The 19,645-nt window shown below is 39.3% G+C and overlaps 1 protein-coding gene across 13 annotated transcripts in view; it reads left to right on the top strand.

The window, feature by feature from the left end:
• The window catches only part of ERCC6L2 (ERCC excision repair 6 like 2), a 131,815-nt gene that overhangs the window by 90,888 nt on the left and 21,282 nt on the right, over positions 1-19,645 (top strand). For all 13 annotated transcript variants that reach the window (XM_015118107.3, XM_028835400.2, XM_015118106.3 and 10 more), the window contains 3 exons: positions 1,782-1,862; positions 3,138-4,287; positions 9,602-9,756. In XM_015118107.3, the coding sequence (XP_014973593.2) occupies positions 1,782-1,862; positions 3,138-4,287; positions 9,602-9,756 (1,386 nt within the window). The remainder of the gene's footprint in view (positions 1-1,781; positions 1,863-3,137; positions 4,288-9,601; positions 9,757-19,645) is intronic.

Below are 19,645 nucleotides of genomic sequence, written 5' to 3'. Positions count from 1 at the left end.
AAAGAACAAAATAGACAAAATGATGCTGTCTACCAGAAGTCTACATTCTATATGGGAAGACAAATGAGAAACAGAATAAATAAGTAAAATACAGAATGTATTATGATAGGTAGATTCTAAGGATAGAAAATAGAACGGGGAAGGGAAATGGAGACTGTCAGGGAAGGGGCATTGCAGTTTTAGATGGGGTAGCCAAGGAAGTCCTCGCTCTGAGGGCTGCATTTGAGTATTCAAAGAGGTGAGGCAGGAAGGTGTGTTTTAGACAGGGGAAACAAATGCAGAGGTCCTGAAGGAGGAACATGCCCCATGTGATCTCACAATGTCAGGGAGGCCAGACTGGTTAGAGTGGGGTAAGCAAGAGAGCAAGAGATGGAGCCAGAGAGATGACAGAGAGCCAGACCATGCAGGAACTTTGACTTTTACTTGAATGAGACAAAAAGCAGTTAGAGGGTTCTGAACAGAAAGATGACATAGTCTGATTTATATTAGCTTGACTTACTATTGAAAACTAGACTATAGAAGTACAAGGACATAAGCAAGAAGCCAGTTAGGAGGATACTACAGTAATCCAGCTGAGAGATGATGTTGGCTTGAGCCAGGGTGATGGTGGCGGGTGGCGTGAGAAGTGGCTTGATGGTGTATATATTATCCAGCTGGCATTGACAGGATTCGCTGATGGGTCAGATACAAGGTATGAGAAAAAGAGAGAAGTTAAGGATGGCTCCAAGGTGTTTGGCCTGAGCAGCTTAAGACTGGAACGGCCATTTATCTATAATAAGGGAGTTTCAGCAGCTTTAAGATTTCTAGTACTGCCACTTTCACCTGTTGTAGCCATTTAGCTTCTGTTACAGAGATAAATGGTAGCCTGGGAGTGAGGCTTCCCATCCCATTGCTGTAATAGCCTCCAGGCATGGAGAGTAAAGGACTTGCAGCAATTCAGAAACCATTTGTCATTCCCTAGAGTTCCATAGGGGAGAGTCTCACTCATTGCCCTGGATACCAAGTGGCTGGAACCATGCCATTAGTATGTCTGTGTATTCTTCAGTTGGGCATTTGTAACTGTAGTGATGATAGTATTATTTCTTCTTGCTCTAGCAACACATACAGCCTTAAAAAGTGAATTGATTTCCTTTTGAGGAGAATTTAATATTCTAGAATCTAGGCCATTAGAACTTCTGCTAAATGATACACCAGAAGCTTTAAAGTCCAAATACTTTCCCAAAGATGTAGCAAGCCTGTTATATAACTGGAATATTGTTTTTCATTTCATAGTAGGATGGACCTTTTTGTTTTGATGCCTCCTATACCTAAGGGATATTTTCAAATGAATATGAACAATAAATATAGTAACAATATAGGCTAGAATATCAAGTTCCCAATATTCAACATTGTGGTGTTTGAAATGTTAACATGTCCTTACCATAATTATTATATGGGAATGGTTGTTACGGATATCATACTGGGTAAATATATAACATTTCTTCACTCTCCCTCTCCCCACTAGTACTTTTAATGAAGTTGGCTGGAAAGTGTTAGTTTTCTGTGTCTGTAAAAGTAAACTTTAAGACAAGAATTAAGAGTATTTTTTAAATGTTTTATAAATGTTTATATATGAGTTTCTTAATTAGCAAGTTGAAAAATAACTTTAAGAATGCTAAAGCAAGCTGCATGCAATGTTTCTTTCTTAACTTCAAGAACAGCATGCCTTGCTATTGCTTATCTGGTTGTGGCTACCCCCTGTGTTGCATGGCTATCTGCATTCTTTCTTACTGACATTATAGAGAGAAGGCCAAGTGGAAGCAGGGATCATGACAGCCACAACGTGGTTGAAAGAGGGACCTCCAGCACACAAACTGGAAATGGTATGTAATGTTTCAGCTTGTAGCCTACAACACCTAGAAAACATGCACTGTGACAATTTTGTTTCTTTTCCTTTTTCCTTCATTTTATAGCCTGTAAAAAAAAAAATTAAGAGTCAAGGACACAAAGTCAGAGGACTATGGGTAAAATTAATAATTAAGGCTGATTTAACATTCATATAACAAATTCAGGAGCAATTCAGCCATTTACAGCTAAACTGAATTTTAACTACCCCAAACTGTAAATCCAGTACCATCTAGATAACTAAACCCATCCCAAATAAATAATTTTTGACTAAATGGTAAGTTAAATGGAAAAATCACCACCAATGTGTATTAAAATTATTGAAGCCAAATATTAAAGTTATTCTCTAACTGAAAGCAGATATTTTATTTGATTCCTTAATTTTGTGATCTTTTTAGTAGTTTGCCATCTCATGTACCACCAAATCTTTATTTCATCCTAAGGCCATCTTAAAGGTAAAAAGCATGTGTGGAAGGTTTTTTGTTATTGTTTCTGGTTTTTTCTTGTTTGTTTTTAGAGTCTTAACTGTCAGTTTATACCAGTCCAATGACTTTAAATTGGGGATGAAATTTTTATAAATTTAAAGAAATATATGAATATCAAATATTGGCAAAAGTATTAGCAGATAATACTTTCCCGCAATATTTTACTATTAGAGGCTCAGTTTTAGAAAACTAGGGTATATTTAACTCTGACTAATGTGAAAAAGTTACATATTGAATTTAAATTTGTAGCAAATTTTACTTCAAAATTCTTTATTTCTGGTGATCAAGAGCCTATTGGCCTTTTTAATCAATTAGAACAATTTTCCAGTCGTGAATTCTTTACCTTGTTAACTCCTGTAATCTGTCTTATTCTTAAAGCATGATTAGAAGTATCTGCTAGATGACAGTAAACTCCAGTAATTCTTAAGCAGTAAGTTGTATGCTTTTCACTTTCGAGGCCAGAATTACGTGTCCTTGCATCTTAGAAGCCAAACACTCCACTTTGTGTTTTTTTTCAAAATACTTTGATGATATGGTATTCGAGTTTAAACTGTTTTATTTTGGAACAATATTCAACATGGAAAGAGAAAAGACTACTAGACTATGATATTAAACCCTTTACTAAATGTTTATTAAATGTTGTACTTTTAGAAAACAGTAAGTGATACACTTGTACCTAAATTACCTGCCCAAAGTTGATTCCTTTTCACTTGATTCCATATTATATCTTGAGGTTTTCTGATGTTTTTGTCATTGTTTCTTCTGTAGCCTGGAGAGCCTGACTGTCAGGAATGCAGAGGTCCAGAACAAGCTGCAGAGCCACTGGCAAAGGAAGTGTGTGATCCCTGCAGCGACTTCAGTGATGAAGAGCCAGTGGGAGCCGCAGGAGTAAAGACTGCCAAAAACAGAGCACCCGATTCAAATAAAGCTTCCAGCTCTCCAGGACAGCTTACCTTACTCCAGTGTGGTTTCTCAAAATTGTTTGAAACAAAATATAAAGCAGTTGAGGACAGTGATGGAAATACTGCCTCTGATGATGAAAGTTCTGATGAGCAGCCCACATGCCTTTCAACAGAAGCCAAAGATGCTGGTTGTGAGAAAAATCAGGACTCTCTTTGTACTTCAAAATATCAGAAATTAGGTAACATCCTAAATCCAAAAGAAAAGCATATTTTTTATAAAAGTGAGAAGACTTTAGAACAGAGTATTTCTTCTAAGTCTGATGAGAAAAAATTTAAAAATACAGATAAACATTGCATTTTACAGAATGACACAGAATCAGAAGATAGTGATGTCATCTGTCCTACACAACATACAACTGAGAGATTCCCCGACAATAGTATAAGGTTTAAGCCACCCTTGGAGGGTTCTGAGGATTCTGAAACAGAACACTCTGTAAAAACAAGGAATAATGATAATGGTCGAAAGACTGATGACCAAAGAAATGGAATAATTTCAGAAAAGTTAAGTCCTGAGAACACAACCCTGAAATGTATTGTGAAAAGAAAAGGCACCAGCGATATCAGTGATGAATCTGATGACATTGAAATTTCTTCCAAGTCAAGAGTAAGGAAGAGTTCATTGAGGTTTAAGAGAATAAAGGAAACCAAAAAAGAACTTCACAATTCTCCCAAAACAGTGAACAAAACAAACCAAGTATATGCAACAAATGAGGATCATAACTCTCAGTTTATTGATGATTATTCATCCTCAGATGAGAGTTTATCCGTCAGCCACTTCAGTTTCTCTAAACAGAGCCATAGAACAAGAACTGTAAAAGACAGAACCAGTTTTTCTTCAAAATTGCCTAGCCATAATAAGAAAAGTAGCACTGTCATGCCAAGAAAACCAATGAAATGTTCAAATGAGAAAGCTGTCAATCAAGAGCAGTCATATGAATCAATGGATAAATTTTTAGGTAACTAAAGACATTCTGAAAACTTTAAAAAGTATATTTGTTTTATCAAGTAGTCTGTGAGATACTTTGAATTAACTTGTAAAATAGCCCTGAAATCAAGATGCTGCATTGAGGCACAAATAAGGAAGGGTTGGGTAGCAGGATAAATGGGAGACCACATGTAGGTCAAGATAATGTTGCCATCTACCCCAGGACCCCCTCCATGTGCCCCTCTAAATCATAACTCCTCTGCCCCCATAAATACCAATTATTCTAGCTTCTATAATAATTACTTATTTACATTTATATGGTTTTATCACCAAATGTGCATCTCTAGGTGAATTAATCTGTTTTCACACTGCTGATAAAGACATACTTGAGACTGAGAAGAAAAGGGGGTTTAATGGATTCATAGTTCCACATGGCTAGGGAGGCCTCACAATCATGGCGGAAGACAAGGAGGAGCAAGTCATGTCTTACAATGGTTGGTGGCAGGAAAAGAGAGAGAGAGAGCTTGTACAGGGGAACTCCTCTTTATAAAACCATCAGATCTCATGAGACTTACTGTCACGAGAACAGCATGGGAAAGACCTGTCCCCATGATTCAGTTACCTCCCACCAGGTCCCTCCCATGACACATGGGGATTGTGGGAGCTACAATTCAAGATGAGATTTGAGTGGAGACACAGCCAAACCATATCACTAGGTATTATGGTCCAGTCTCATACATTTTTTAAAAATGTTAGGCAGTCTTTTTTAATCTACAGGAATCCTCATCCCTTTCATTGCCTTACAATGTAACTATGGAAGTACCTGGACCATGTCTTACAGAGTTTCCCTCAGTTTGTATTTCGCTAATTGCATCCTCTCCATGCAGTTAAACATGTTCTTCTGTCTTCTATATTGCCTGCAAAAGAGCAGTTGGTTCCTGAGACTGGATCAGACTCAGGTTCAGTTCGTTTGGCAAGATAAAAGTTAGTGTTTAACAAGACTATAGTAGGCACAAAATGTTTATTCTCTCTTTATGATCCTAGCAGCCATTGATGCTTAATACCTATACTTATTTATTCATTCATTCAGAGTAGCAAAATATTTTCTGTTTATCTCCTTTCATTTTCGTTTAATTATTTAGAATGCTTTTGTAAAGAGGTACTTCACTACTTCCCCTCATCTACTATTGCTTACCCAGTGGCCCATCCATATATGAGAGACAGGAAAAATGCTAATTGCTTGCTTTATTTACCAGTTTATAGTATAGTAAAAACTAAATATGTCTATATGCCATAAGAATGACCCATTCTTTTCTTAGTAATTGATTCAAACACATTTAATGGGTCTCAATTCATTGCAATTAATAATATTATTAAGGCTCCATTGTCCTATCTGTGGATAGAAGGGAGACTCTGAAATGAATATTTTGGTTCCTGAAGCCTTTTGGCATGCTGCTAGTCATTTTGGAAGCCTCTTTGTTGTCTAGTCTTAACAAGATGTTCCAGGATCATCTCATCCATTTTCTGTCCCAGACCTACAATCAGTCATTATTCCAAGAAGTCTTGGTTTTCTGTTAGAGAGAAAGTGTGTTTCCAGACCACAGTATGGTGCTAGTAATGATCATTGCTACTGTGGACTTGGTTATTATTTCTGGGCCTTTTCAGTGGCCAGATTGTATATCTCTCTCTCTCTCTCTCTCTCTCTCTCTCTCTATATATATATATATATATAAAAGATATGTGTATGTATACATATATTTGTGATATATTTTTATATATGTATTTATGTACACATATTTGTGATGATGATAAAATACCTCGAGTTTATATTTACACTTTTTTGTATTGATACTTAATTTGAGCGATAGAGCTCTCATTTGGCCTCTTTATTATGTTTGAATACCAGTTCTACAATATTGATAATTCTGGTTCTCAAGCATATAGGGAATGATTTACTTTTAATGCCCCATTGTTGCTCATTTGCTTTATCCCGTATTACACAAAGAATAAAATAGCAGTACTACCACAGTTTGATTACTGACAACATTTAGGGTTTATCTGTTTTTGCCTCTACTCTCCCTTTTCTTCCATTTTTAAAATGAATATACTATGTCTTTCTTGTCAAAGATATAGACATTGCATTATATACTACCCTTCTCTTAGACTTCACTTGGTCCACAGGTAACTACACATTTCATGCTCCCCATCAGTCCTTAATGTCAGTGCTCCTTACGTCATTCTGGTTGTCTGAATCTGACTGTCTGGTAATTCCTCAAGAAGTGTTCGTGAGAATAATATTCCCTGAGATTCTTGCAATAACAGTTTTGTGCCCTTATACCTGAAAGTCAGTTTTGCTGGATGTAAAATACTTGGCTCACATTGTCTTTTCTTGAGCGTCTTAAATATGTAGCTTTGTTTTCTTTTGGCATAAAGTGTGGTATTATGTGTTCTTTTTTTTTCCTTCTCCGTAGGTGCCCAGGGGATTTTTTTTCTTTTCATTATTGTCCAATAATTTTACTAGATTGTGTTTTGATGTTGGTTATCCTGGGTCCATATTCTCATATACACAGTGTTGTTTTCACTTAAATTTTATTTTGGGAAAGACTTGCTTGTACTAGTGTTTTTGGTTACTTTTTCTATTCCTTTGCTTTGGCTTTCTTCTTTAGGGACTCCTATTATTCAGATGTTCAGTCTTCTTTGCCTATCTTCAGTTTTTGTCACATTCTCTCATCTTTTTGATCTGTTCATTTCGTTTTGCTTTTTTAAAATGTTGTTTGTTTCTCTTAAGGCTTATCTGTTGTGTTTATTCCCACTTATGTTCCTTCTAGTTTAGTCTTCATTTTTGAAATTAAAAAAAAAAAATTTAAGTCTTTCCTAAGTTCTTATCACTCATTGCTGGGTTCCTCTAATTCTGATTTACGTTGTTGATTCATGTCTTTTTCTGTTTTGTGAGCACATCTTTCTAGCACGTTTTCATTGGAGGGATATTATTCTGCTTGTTCTCTTTTTTCTCACAGTAATTTTTATGAGATTTGACCGTGCTGCTTTTCCCTTGGTCATTTTTATATGAAATTACTTACTCTAAATTTTACAAATGAAGCAGAGCTTAGAAAATCTTTTCTCACTTCACAGAGACCCATATGTTATTTCCATGTAGAGTGCTGCACTGTGTTGGACCTTCCTCTGGCTCTCCCTTGCTTTACACTAGATCTTTTCTTTCCCTCATCCTTGTTCTTCCTATCCTACTTATTTTGATTCTCCCCCAGCAGTTTTTCCTCTTTGTTGGGCCCTGACCTGGGTGGGGGCCCTAGTGGGTCACTTTTGGGAGTTCTAGCAGTTGGCCTGCTTTAGCCCCTCCAGGCCTTCTTACTGTGTCCCCCCTGCACCCTCTCAGCATTGGAGAGCAGGAAACCTTCCAGATTCAGCTGCTGTTCCCCAGCTGGCCCCTTGTGCTTTCCGGTGAATACCTGTTGGCAGTTCTGGGGTCTCCTGTTTTTAGGTCTGTCGGGCGCCCTGTTGCTTCCTCCTCCTTTCACACAGATACTGAAACCGTGCAAAGTTCATAGCTAGTGGAGATTTTTCCCACCTGCTTGTACTTTAGGTGTCATGAGGGTATCTTGTTACCTAATTTTGATGTAAATGTCCGTGGGCTTTTGGTTTTGCTGTCTGGTTGCTGTCTGTTTCTGTGTACAGATTCAGAGATTCTCCTGCTTCTCTTGTTACCACCCTCTGCCCAGAATCTGTATGGTGATTTTTTTTTTTTTGAGACGGAGTCTCGCTCTGCCGCCCAGGCTGGAGTGCAGTGGCCGGATCTCAGCTCACTGCAAGCTCCGCCTCCCGGATTCCCGCCATTCTCCTGCCTCAGCCTCCCGAGTAGTTGGGACTACAGGCGCCCGCCACCGCGCCTGGCTAGTTTTTTGTATTTTTTTTTTTAGTAGAGACGGGGTTTCACCGTGTTAGCCAGGATGGTCTCGATCTCCTGACCTCGTGATCCGCCCGTCTCGGCCTCCCAAAGTGCTGGGATTACAGGCTTGAGCCACCGCGCCCGGCCAGTATGGTGATTTTAAGGCGTTGCCTTCACAAATGTCTGACTTATTCCCCCAAAAATTATGTGAAAGAAGCTGAGATACAAGCAAGGATATTTTGCTATAGAAATCTTAATTGTTGTATTTGATTTATGTACAAATCAGGCCTTCTTTGTGGCTATTAGCATTCTCATTTAAGAGTTCATTATTATATATATTTTGGTATCATTGTAAATAAGTACTGAATTATCCTTTGGTTTGTGTGCTACAGTTAGATTTTAGGTTTGAGGAATTATTGCATAAACTGTTTTTTAAATAATCAGCTCAGTTTTTTGTTTGTTTGTTTGTTTTTTACTGTGCAAAAGGTGTCAGTAGTTAGTTTAGAACTAATGCTATTTTGAACAATGGATAACATGTGTCATCAAAATTAAGAAACATCTGAGTAAATTTTCTGCTGTGAAGGTTTTGAAATTATGTGCCATATATAGTACCTGGTATTTTGAAGTTTAAGGAGAATGTTACGCTAGTTACTGTCTCATCATATTATTTAACAACGTTTTATGTTTGCATGATTGGCAATTTCTGGTTGGAGAGGTTCAGTACTGAAACAGCACAAGTGTTGAAGGTCATACCTGAGGTTCATTGCCAGAGCTGTTGGAGGGAGCATTTATAGGCCTTGGTTCTGGCCTTCTCTTTTATGATCACAATTCAAAAATGAATTATAGGTGCCTAGAAGCAAAGCAATAAAAATCGTAGCTATTTTTTAAACCTCTTTCAGATAAAAGCCATGAGTTAATTTTTTTCATTTCCTAAAAAGCTCTCATCTTGACATTCTCTGGGCATATGTACAAAAAAGACAAAATACAAACAATAAAACTGAGCAAAGCCAATCAAACGAAACTCCCTAGTCATAAACCCCATGCTCCCATTCCATCAGTGTAATCAAGTACATGTTTAAGGGAACAGAGAAGGTTGGTTTCATTCTTTAAATTAGTGAACAACTTTTTTTTTTAATTAACAATAAAATTCATAGAGAGGACCTTCCTCAACCATGACTTTTCTCTTGGCCAAAACCTCCATTTCAAGTTTAAAGATTGTTACCTACTATCAGTAGTTCTCATCTCACATTGATGAGAAGGAAAAGGCATTTCCAAGGTAACCTATACTAACATATTTGAACTCTCTCTCTTTTCAATATTTTTCCTAAAGAGTATTGTGGTGTTGATGTTTCTCTTGAGTATTAAAAATAAGAATGTGTTTTTGTGGAACCATACTGCTGTATACTGATACATCACTTAAAAAATATCAATTACCTCCTAGATGGCGTTCAGGAAGTGGCTTATATTCACTCAAATCAGAATGTGATTGGATCGAGCAAAGCTGAAAATCACATGAGCCGATGGGCAGCACATGATGTATTTGAGTTGAAGCAGTTTTCCCAGCTGCCTGCTAACATAGCTGTTTGCAGTTCTAAGGTAAGAAAGATATAGGATAGTATCATCTTTAGTTACCTCATTTTTCACAGAAGTTACTCAATAGTATTTTCTCTAAGTATTCCCTCAAAAATAGCTACAAAAACTGTAAGGGACATACAAATAAGTGTAAAAATCAAAACATTTGGGAGCTGTAGTCATTGAAGATGCTTTAGATTAAACAACAAATTTACACCCAAATACCTAGTAATGTTGAGTTGCTTAATAGTTTTCCTCAATAAAAATTGGCCAGTACCCCCAAAATGAAAAGGAATGTGAGGGAATCATGTAGTTCAATCAGAACCAAAACCATTTCTGCTCATATGGAAAAAGGAAAGTATGTGATTAGATTGCTCCGCAATTTTTCACCTAAAATGAAGACACACACAGATAACTCGTTTCATATAGAATTTATATTTTTAGCAAAAGGATTTTTATACTGTTAAAAGTCATAAATACTTCCTATGGGCTCTTCCCACTTCAAATTGCTGTTGTGATATTTTTGTTTATACATAGTCACTTTCTTCAAAGGTTTTTACAAAATATTTTCTTCTGTTTGGCTTATTATTTTCTAAGAGCTAAGTGCCTCAGGAGTAATTTTACTGTCACTTTATGGGCAGGAGTTCAGAATGCGTACTGTATATAATACCAATATTTTGCTTCAACCTAGTGCTATTTTACTTTTAAGAATGAAGGTGGGGGTAGAATTCCTCTGAACTATCAAGGGAATTAATTTATTTGTACCTCACTGGTTTGACAAAGGAATCAAATTAGCTTAACAATAAAACCAGAGTACAAAATGAAATTCAGGACCAGAGAAAATATAAATTAAACTGGAAGTTTAAGATGGGGAGAAAGTTAGAATACAAATGCATAGGACATAACATGTTCTACCCAGATATTGTATAAAGTTAAAAAAGATATTGCTAATTTGATTGAGTTTTCTGGTAGAAAAAACAAAGGAGGTAAGCTGTCTATTTAGTGATACCTCAACTAGTGCATGTGGAAATGTGTGTGGGCAGTTTGGGTGGTCACAATGACTGAGTGTCTGACTGGCATTAATGTCTGGAAGCCAGGGATTCCAAATGGCTCTCCTGGACAGAGGACTGGGTTGAGGGGGCAATGGGGAGACACTCCCACATGCAAAGAATTGTTCTGCCCAAAATGCCACAACACCCTGCTGAGAAAGGCTGAGTGAAATGTTTGTCCTTAAGGAAGAAAAAAAACAAAAAACAAAAAAGCAGTGGTTCTAGGAGAAGCAAAGCTTTTCCTAGCACTCACTTTGAAGGAAATTTGTCACTTGGGGTTTTTTGGGGACCACAGAACGATATAGTAAACAGCCAGTTGTCTTATAATAGCCCTAGAATAAATCTAATAACGGACTTTGAAAGGCTATCCTTTCTAGCCTTTTTCAATGTAGTCCATAGGCCCAATGCCAAACTACAACTTGTGAAAGCATTCTTTCATGACCCAAATATGCTGCTTTTTATACTCGTCTTCTCATTTGATCCAGGAATGTACCATCTCTCAACCAACACTTTAAACAGCATTTCTACAGTTTGATTGCCTTGTATGTGCCGTCTGAAAAAGGCAGGCCGAATTATGTTGGGTTTTCCAGAAACTTGCTTTGTTAGGATAAAGAGTATGTCAGAATCTTTTAAACAGATAGCTAATTTTTTATTAGGATTTTTTTTTAACTGTGCCCTTTTTTAAAACCTTCTTCTACATACAAACAAATTTTAATGTGAAATGTCAGATAATTTGGCAAACCGCTGTAGTGGATGTTAATGAAATAACTGGATACTGGTCATTAGCTTATCTAAATATTTATTAGAGAAGAAATTTACAAGCATATAATTTCTCCAACAATTGACCTAAGAAGCAACCTGCTTCTTAAGCAAAGTTATAAAAATAAAATGCTGGAAACACAGTTTGCCTGTGAGCTCTTACAGTCCAAATATTTTTGAGGCGGACAACACAATCTCGTTAGAAACCTTGTCTCTTTACAGTGATTTTCAGAGGGAGGGGCATCTCTTGCTAGGAAACGAATTGGAATACCTACTCCCTGGGTGTTATAATATACCCTTGGAGGCTGTCTATCTCCCTCATCACACATACACCAACTTAGTAAACCTTTTCAGAGAAGATAAAGAAATTAGTTGTTTAATGACTACATTGTGGTGAAGTTTTAAAGCCACTTAATGGGAGGTCCATTCCCATGGCGCCCTTGCTAGCAGCCCAAGCACAGTCTACAGAAACACTCATTTCAGTGGCTGACTTCAGTCAGTAATTGATACAGCAAAATTTCATTCTAACATTTCAAAGCTGTCTCACAGAATTTCTGAGAAGAAAAGTTCCCAATCACTGATTTCATCATATCGCGTCATTATTACTTCAACACCTTTAATGAGGAAATCATTGAAACACACTCATCATCTTTGGCTAGAGAGACGTACGTTACTCAGAGGTTTTGCAGCTGGTGTGGCAGTGGGTGGCAATAGTGAATTTACAGTTTTGAAAAAAAAAGCTACGAGAAGAAAAGAGAATAAACAAAGGGAAAGGGAAATGAAGCAAGAACAAAAGAGACTCAATCATAGTGTTAGAAAATACCTGCAAACTTCTTGATCCTGAAGTCTCCAAAAAGCTCAGACCTCCCAGCGATAGTACAGTATCTTTCATCTGGGGCTCAGTCTAGAATCTTTTCGGTGACTGGTAATTCCTCTGAGTGCTTCATGTCTGTCATCAAAGTTTTATTAAAGAACTTTACTTGTGTTTGAAAAGATTGTGTGTGCATGCATGTGTGTCTGTAGCCAGTTGCAGACATGTTGTCTCAGTAAGAAAATATATCCTATTTGTTTTATGAAATCAGTACACAAGTAACAGTTGCCACAGTATACCAGTATTCCAACTTCAAAAGAGTACCGTAGAGTCTGAATCAGAACCTTTAACTAGATTGCAAGGGAATATACTAAAATGAAAACTTCTAAAAGAGAAGTAATAAACACCGTAATGCTAGATAAGATCCTATGGTCTTTCAGAGTTTTTCATGTATAGTAATTATTTGATGTACAGTAATTATTAATAACCAAAATGACAAAAACTGTGAATCTACTCTTCAAATTCCACCATGGATCTTAAAAAGGAGTAGAATGTACTCTAGAGTTCGTCTGTTATTTTGCTGTATGGAAGTATGTCGCGGAGCTGAACTGTACCTGTTTGTGATGTGATGCCCCCTTTTCTCAGTCAACTGCACGTTTTCAACTTAAGTTTGCATAAAATTTTCTGAAAAGAAATGTACAAAGACAGCCTTCAATTAAGGATTAATCACTATGGCAACTGAGATGTGGTGACTGAAGGGGGAGGATGTATTCTCCCCTCAGTTTCCTGCCAGCTGTCATAGTCAACCTCTGCTGCCTGAATCCAAGCCAAAATATCGACTGTGACCAACTCTAAGAAACTATATCTGTATTTTTATAAATTGGTACAAGTATCAGACTATAAAAGAAGACTTAATCCCTTGAATTGGATGACAGACACTTGGCACTCTTGTGAGTGTTTGACAGAGAAATAACGGGTCGCTTTGTAGTAAAACCTGGATTAATAGTAAGCCCCTCTTTATGTTATTGCAGTGTGGTGTAAATGAGAGAACTAAGCGTGCTGTCAGCCCGGGGCGGGAGGTAGCGTGGGGAAGTGTCTTTTATATAACCAGTGCAGGTTTAAGCACTGTTCAGAATACTGTAAATACAAAATATTGTGTTAGTAAGAACTTCTCTTTCTTGTATTTGTATTAGATTGGCATTCTGTAGATTACTTAAAGAAAGGATTTCTGTGAGCTACGGTGGGTTTGATTGCAGTATGTTTATACAGCTTTTGGAGTCAGCTAGGAGAGATGGACTGTTTACAGTGAGCAGACTTTGGGGAGATAGAGCATTCCATTATCCTGTTTTTCAGGATAATGAATGGCATGATGATTTAAAGTAATTGTTCACAAATGGCTGGTTTACAAAGTAGTCCAGTAAGCAAGGTTTACGGTTTCAGCATGTAACTCTTACTGGGTGGGATAGTTCATGGTCTTAATCGTTTCTCTTTTTGTAGCTAGACATTAATTTTATGGCATTTGTATCAGAAAGTTACCCTTTCAAATAATTTTAGTAGAAATCAAGATTTTAAAATGTGTGTGTGTGTGTGTGTGTGTGTGTGTGTATGAAATTATGTGACTGGTATTGACATGAAAAAGGCTTTTGTGTTTCTACACCTAGAAGTAGGATTGGTTGTAGATAGCTTTCTGATTCGGAAGATAATATGTCATTTGAATAGAAAATACCTGCTACTTAGAGGAAGGAGAATCTAGTTTTTAAACTATAAACATAGAGACCTATTCCCCTGCTAGCTGGAGGCTACAAGAAGCTGTAGCATCTTTCCGCACAATGATGATACCAGGATTCATGGACTAATGTAACTGATGAGCTGATGTGTGCAAAACACATTCAACACCTTGCAAGAAAGGCATTGAAATTATTCAAAAAATGTAATTTTTTATTATTGTAATTATGATTATTGCTTACCAATGGGGTGATGTGTAAATAAGTCTCTACAATAACCTGCTATTTGCTTCTCTGGTTCCTTGTTTAAAATTCTTTGTCACTTGTGTCTGCTGATTGAACTCCTACCCCTTGTATCACCTGTGACAGCTCTCCCCCAACTCTTCTCCAAAGCAATATAAATTTTTCCTCATTCTTCTCTTTACTTGTGTGTGTTTATCTGCTATAGCAGTTATCTCATTGTATTATGCAATACTAGATGAATATGTACAAGATGCTTTTGAGTGCAGGAAATAGAATAACCATCAAACATTGGGCTATATAGTAAGTCACTAAACTAATTCAAATAACAGCAGGTCTGGAAGGAGGCATTTTCAGGTGTGACAGCCCCATGACACTATAGTGTCACTAAACTAATTCAAATAACAGCAGGTCTGGAAGGAGGCGTTTTCCAGTGTGACAGCCCCATGACACCACAGGGATTCAGGCTCTTTCATTTTCTGCCCCGCTATCTTTAGTAAATTAACTTTCAGTCCTTAGGTCTTTTGCCTCATGTTGCCAGATGACTATTGCAACTCAAGAACTCATTTCCTCAAACAAATCTATTCTGAGGATAGGGAAGTGTAATTGTCTTCATATATCTCTCTCTCCTATTGTATTTATTTATTTATTTATTTTGAGACAAGAGTCTTGCTGTCACCCAGGCCGGTGTGCAGTGATGCAATCTCTGCTCACTGCAACCTCTGCCTCCCAAATTCTAGTGATTCTCCTGCCTCAGCCTCCTGAGTAGCTGGGACTACAGGCACATATCAGCACAACTGGCTGATTTTTGTATTTTTAGTAGAGAAGGGGTTTTGCCATATTGCTGAGACTGGTCTCAAACTCCCGACTCAGGTGATCCACCCACCTCGGCCTCCCAAAGTGCTGGGATTACAGGCATAAGCCACCATGCCCAGCCTTATCTCTCTCCTTTTGTCGGGTGTATTAGTCCATTTTCACATTGCTGATAAAGACATACCAGAGACTGGGTAATTTATAAAGAAAAAGATTTAATGGACTCACAGTTTCACATGGCTGGGAGGCCTCACAATCACGGTGGAAGGTGAAAGTCATGCCTTACATGGCAGCAGGCAAAAAGAAAAATGAGAGCCAAGAGGAAGGGACAACCCCTTATTAAACCATCACATCTCGTGAGACTTACTCACTACCATGAGAACAGTATGAGAGAAACCACCCCTATGATTCTATTATCTCCCACTGGGTCCTTCCCACAACACAGGAGAATTATGGGAGCTACAATTCAAGATGAGATTTGGGTGGGGACACAGCCAAACCCTATCATTCTGCCTCTGGCCCCTCCCAAATCCCATGTTCTCACATTTGAAAACCAATCATGCCTTCCCAACAGTCCTCCAAAGTCTTAACTCATTCCAGCATTAACTCAGATGTCCACAGTCCAAAGACTCATTGGAGACAAGGCAAGTCCTTTCTGCCTATGAGCCTGTAAAATGAAAAGCAAGTTAGTTAGTTTCTAGATACAATGGATGGTCAGGAATTGGATAAATACACGCATTCCAAATGGGAGAAAGTTGGCCAAAACGAAGGTGCTAAAGGCCCCATGCAAGTCCAGAATCCAGTGGGGCAGTCAAATCTTAAAGCTCCAAAATGATCTCCCAGGACTCCATGTCTCAACATCCAGGTCACACTGATACAAGAGGTGGGTTCCCATCGTCTTGAGCAGCTCTGCCCCTGTGGTTTTGCAGGGTACAGCCTCTCTCATGACTGCTTCCATGGGCTGGCATTGAGTGGCTGTGGCTTTTCCAGGTGCACAATGGATGCTGTCAGTGGATCTACCATTCTGGGGCCTGGAGGATGGTGGCCCTCTTCTCACACCTCCACTAGGCAGTGCCCTATTGGGAACTCTGTGTGGGGGCTCCAACCCCACATTTCCCTTCTGCACTGCCCTAGCAGAGGTTCTCCATGAGAGCCCCACCCCTGCAGCAAATGTCTGCCTGGACATCCAAGGGTTTCCATCCATCCTCTAAAATCTAGGTGGAGGTTCCCAAACCTCCATTCTTCTTTGCACCCGTAGGCTCAACACCACATGGAAGCTGCCAAGGCTTGGGACTTGCACCCTCTGAAGCCATGGCACAAGCTGTACCTTGGCCCCTTTTAGCTGTGGCTAGAGAGGCTAGGACACAGGATACCAAGCCTCTACCATTTTTCTATGAAACCATTTTTTTCTTCCTGGGCCTCAGGGCCTGTGATGGGAGGGGCTGCCGCAAAGGTCTTTGATGTGCCCTGGAGACATTTTCCTTCTCAAAGAGGTTCTATAAATGAAAATGTGAATAATTATTCTAATTTGTTAGTATGAGCATAACTCTTTTGTGGTGAGTTGGCATTAGATAAGACAAATATGTCTGAACTGGAATTAGTGATATTTTGCAAATTATCTGATGAAGATAATACACCTTTAATATAACTAGGATCTGCTCTCACAGTTTTTACAGCAAGATGGTAAGTTGGTGTTTTATTTTAGAGATGTCAGCCATCTGGTTAGCCACATTACTTAGTATCAGTCAAATTTCAGTTAATCTATAAACAAGTCTCATGACTAGCATTACCTGCTTCAAAGTGGATTGGAAAACCATATCCCACTATTTCATTTGCTATGTAAGGCTATTTTGTTGCAGGTGAAATAATTGAATGCCTTAACAGCAAGGACTTTTTATCTTGTTTAGAAAACTTGTTTGGCAAACGTCCTCCAGAAATTAAGTTTTCTTTGTCGTTGAGTTGGGGGAAAAATAACCCTGTTGCTCCTCTGTTCTCACCTCACAACAATCAACACACAAGATTTCTGTGACCAGCTCTGTGGGGGATTCTCCCTTACACCAGCGAGCAGTCAATTCTGTAGCAGATGCCAGCTGGGTATCCTCCGATTCCGTTCCAGTACTATCTGCCTGGATACAGTATCAGATCCAACAGGTTGAACACTCAGTCCCACAGACTGCCCGCAGCTTGTCACTCAAAAGACCCAGTTTGTTTTACCTGTGCTTCTAACCAAGCAGCTATAAATCAGGGTTCCCACAGTCCGCTCCCGGGGCTTGTTTAATTTGCCAGAGCAGCTCACAGAACTCAAGGAAATACTTAGGGTTACCATTTTATTAGGATAGAGATGAAGAGCTGCGTAGGGTGAGGTATGGGAAGAGGTGCAGAGCTTCCACACTCAGTCCTGAGTTCTCCGCCCTCTGAGAATGTCCACCTTCTCAGCTATCCAGATGTTCTCAAAATCCAGTACTTTGGGGTTTTTATGGAGGCTTCGTTACATAGGTATGGTTGATTCAATCAGTCGTACCTATGTAATGGTTATGATGGTTAAGCCACTGGTGATCAGCTTAACCGTCAGCCCCTGTTCCTTCTCTGGAGGTTGGGGGTGGGGCTGACAGTCCCAACCCTCTGACCCTGCCTTGATCTTTCAGGTGACCAGCCCCATCCTGAAGCTCCCTAGGGGGCTGCCAGCCACCAGCCAACTCATTAGCATAGAAAAGCACATCACTGTATTTCAAGGATTTTAGCAGCTGTATGCCAGGAAACCGGGACAGAGACCAAATGTCTGTTTCACAATATCACAGTCATATTTGTGTAAGTTTATAGTCATCCAGCAAGCATTTATTGAGAGCCTATAGGGCATGACTCAGGACTTAGTACAATAAAAATACATGGTTGCTCTCTGGATTACAGGAGTGTGATCTAGTTAAATAGATAAGACCTAAACAATCAAAATAATTTCAAACAGTACAGGGGGCCCTACCTATTCAAAGAGATCCCCTAGATTTCATTGTATTTCTCTGATGGGTGAAATGAGGATCTTTGGCCTATGTGCAGCATTATTTGGTTTGGTATGTTGTATGAGATGACATAAAATCTTAAATCAAGGTACATTCCATTTTATAATAAAGCTGCCAAATGAGAAATCAAAGCAATAATGCAAGAAAAGAGTATGCAAGGGAAGTCTTGTGAAGCTGTACCTTCGAGCATAGGTAGGACAGTGTTGGGCAAGGAACTAGGTTCTGAGGAAATCTGGAGCCAGAAATGTGATGATGTGTTTGGCAGCTAGTGAGAAGACTGGACTGACCAGGCAGACTTACATTGGACCACAGAGAGCAGTAAGGTACATAGGGGGTTAAGAAAAAGTCATGAAGAGCCTTTCATTTAGGGCAATAATCAATAAATGTTAAACTGATCTGAACAGACTGAGATGTTGGGCTTTATACTCTGACAGGTTAATTTTCAAGATATGCCAAATACCTAATCATTCCACAGTGAAGAAGGCCAGGAGCCAGGCTGGAGCAGGTTGATGTAATGATTATTCTAGACAAAGACTATTCTATTTTCACTGAACAGGTGGGGGACCATTTCATGTGTGTTGATATAAAGCTGGGTGAAGCCCAGACCTACTCATGATTATCATGATCAAACTTGCCAACATGGAGGTATCAAGTATGTGTTGAATGAAGACTTTCCAGTTTATTAGAGACTGACAGTTGTCAAAGTGTGGTCCGTGGACCCTAAGATAGCCCCAAGACCCAGGGGGGTCCACCTTTTCACTTGTTGACATTTGTACTAATGATTCAAAAGCAATGTTGGGGAGCCTGCTGGCAGATTAGTATGAACAGGCAGTGGCCCTTAATTGTAGTAGTGAGACAAGATAGCTCCCTTGACCCCCTTCACGGGCGGGAACTGGAGTGGCTCATTTCACTCAGCCCGCCGCTGGCCACTCCTTGTAGGAGGGAGTGTACAGGTGAGCAAGCAGGTATGGGAATAGGAGCGAACAAACGCTGCAACCTACGAGTCGCTCCTCTCTGGTGGGAGCAGGCTCTGTGCAGGCCCTGCAGCAGCATCCAAGCATATTAAAGAACCAGCGGTCTTTAAGCTCTGCCATCTGGGGACAGCTAAGTGCCACCCAGCTCAGTGGAGGGTCAGGGTGGCAGCCCCTGCCCTCTTGGCACTTGGGTTCTTGACTGGTGTCCAGGAAGAATCAGGTCATATGAACTGTTTGAAAGGTGATGCCTGCGGAAGACTTTGTTGAGCACTGAGCGGCTCTCAGCAGAGAGGGAGGCTGGAAAGGGGATGGGAAGGTGATCTTTCTCCTGAAGCCTGGCTATCTCCGACCAGGCCCCTCTCCAAGCTCCAAGCTGCACCGGCTGAAGTTAGCTGCATCTGTCCGTAGTCTCCGATGCCCAGTTGCTTCCCTGCTTGCCGCTCAGCTGCTAGTGTTGCTCTGCCAGCTAAGTCTTTTATGGGCTCAGGATAGGGGCAGGGGCAAGCCAAAAAGGCAACGTTTGGATAGA

Source organism: Macaca mulatta, chromosome 15 (genome assembly GCF_049350105.2).
Source record: "Macaca mulatta isolate MMU2019108-1 chromosome 15, T2T-MMU8v2.0, whole genome shotgun sequence".
NCBI lineage: Eukaryota > Metazoa > Chordata > Mammalia > Primates > Cercopithecidae > Macaca > Macaca mulatta.
The sequence above is the reverse complement of the archived record's forward strand: the minus strand, read 5'-3'. Positions and strand labels throughout refer to the sequence as shown.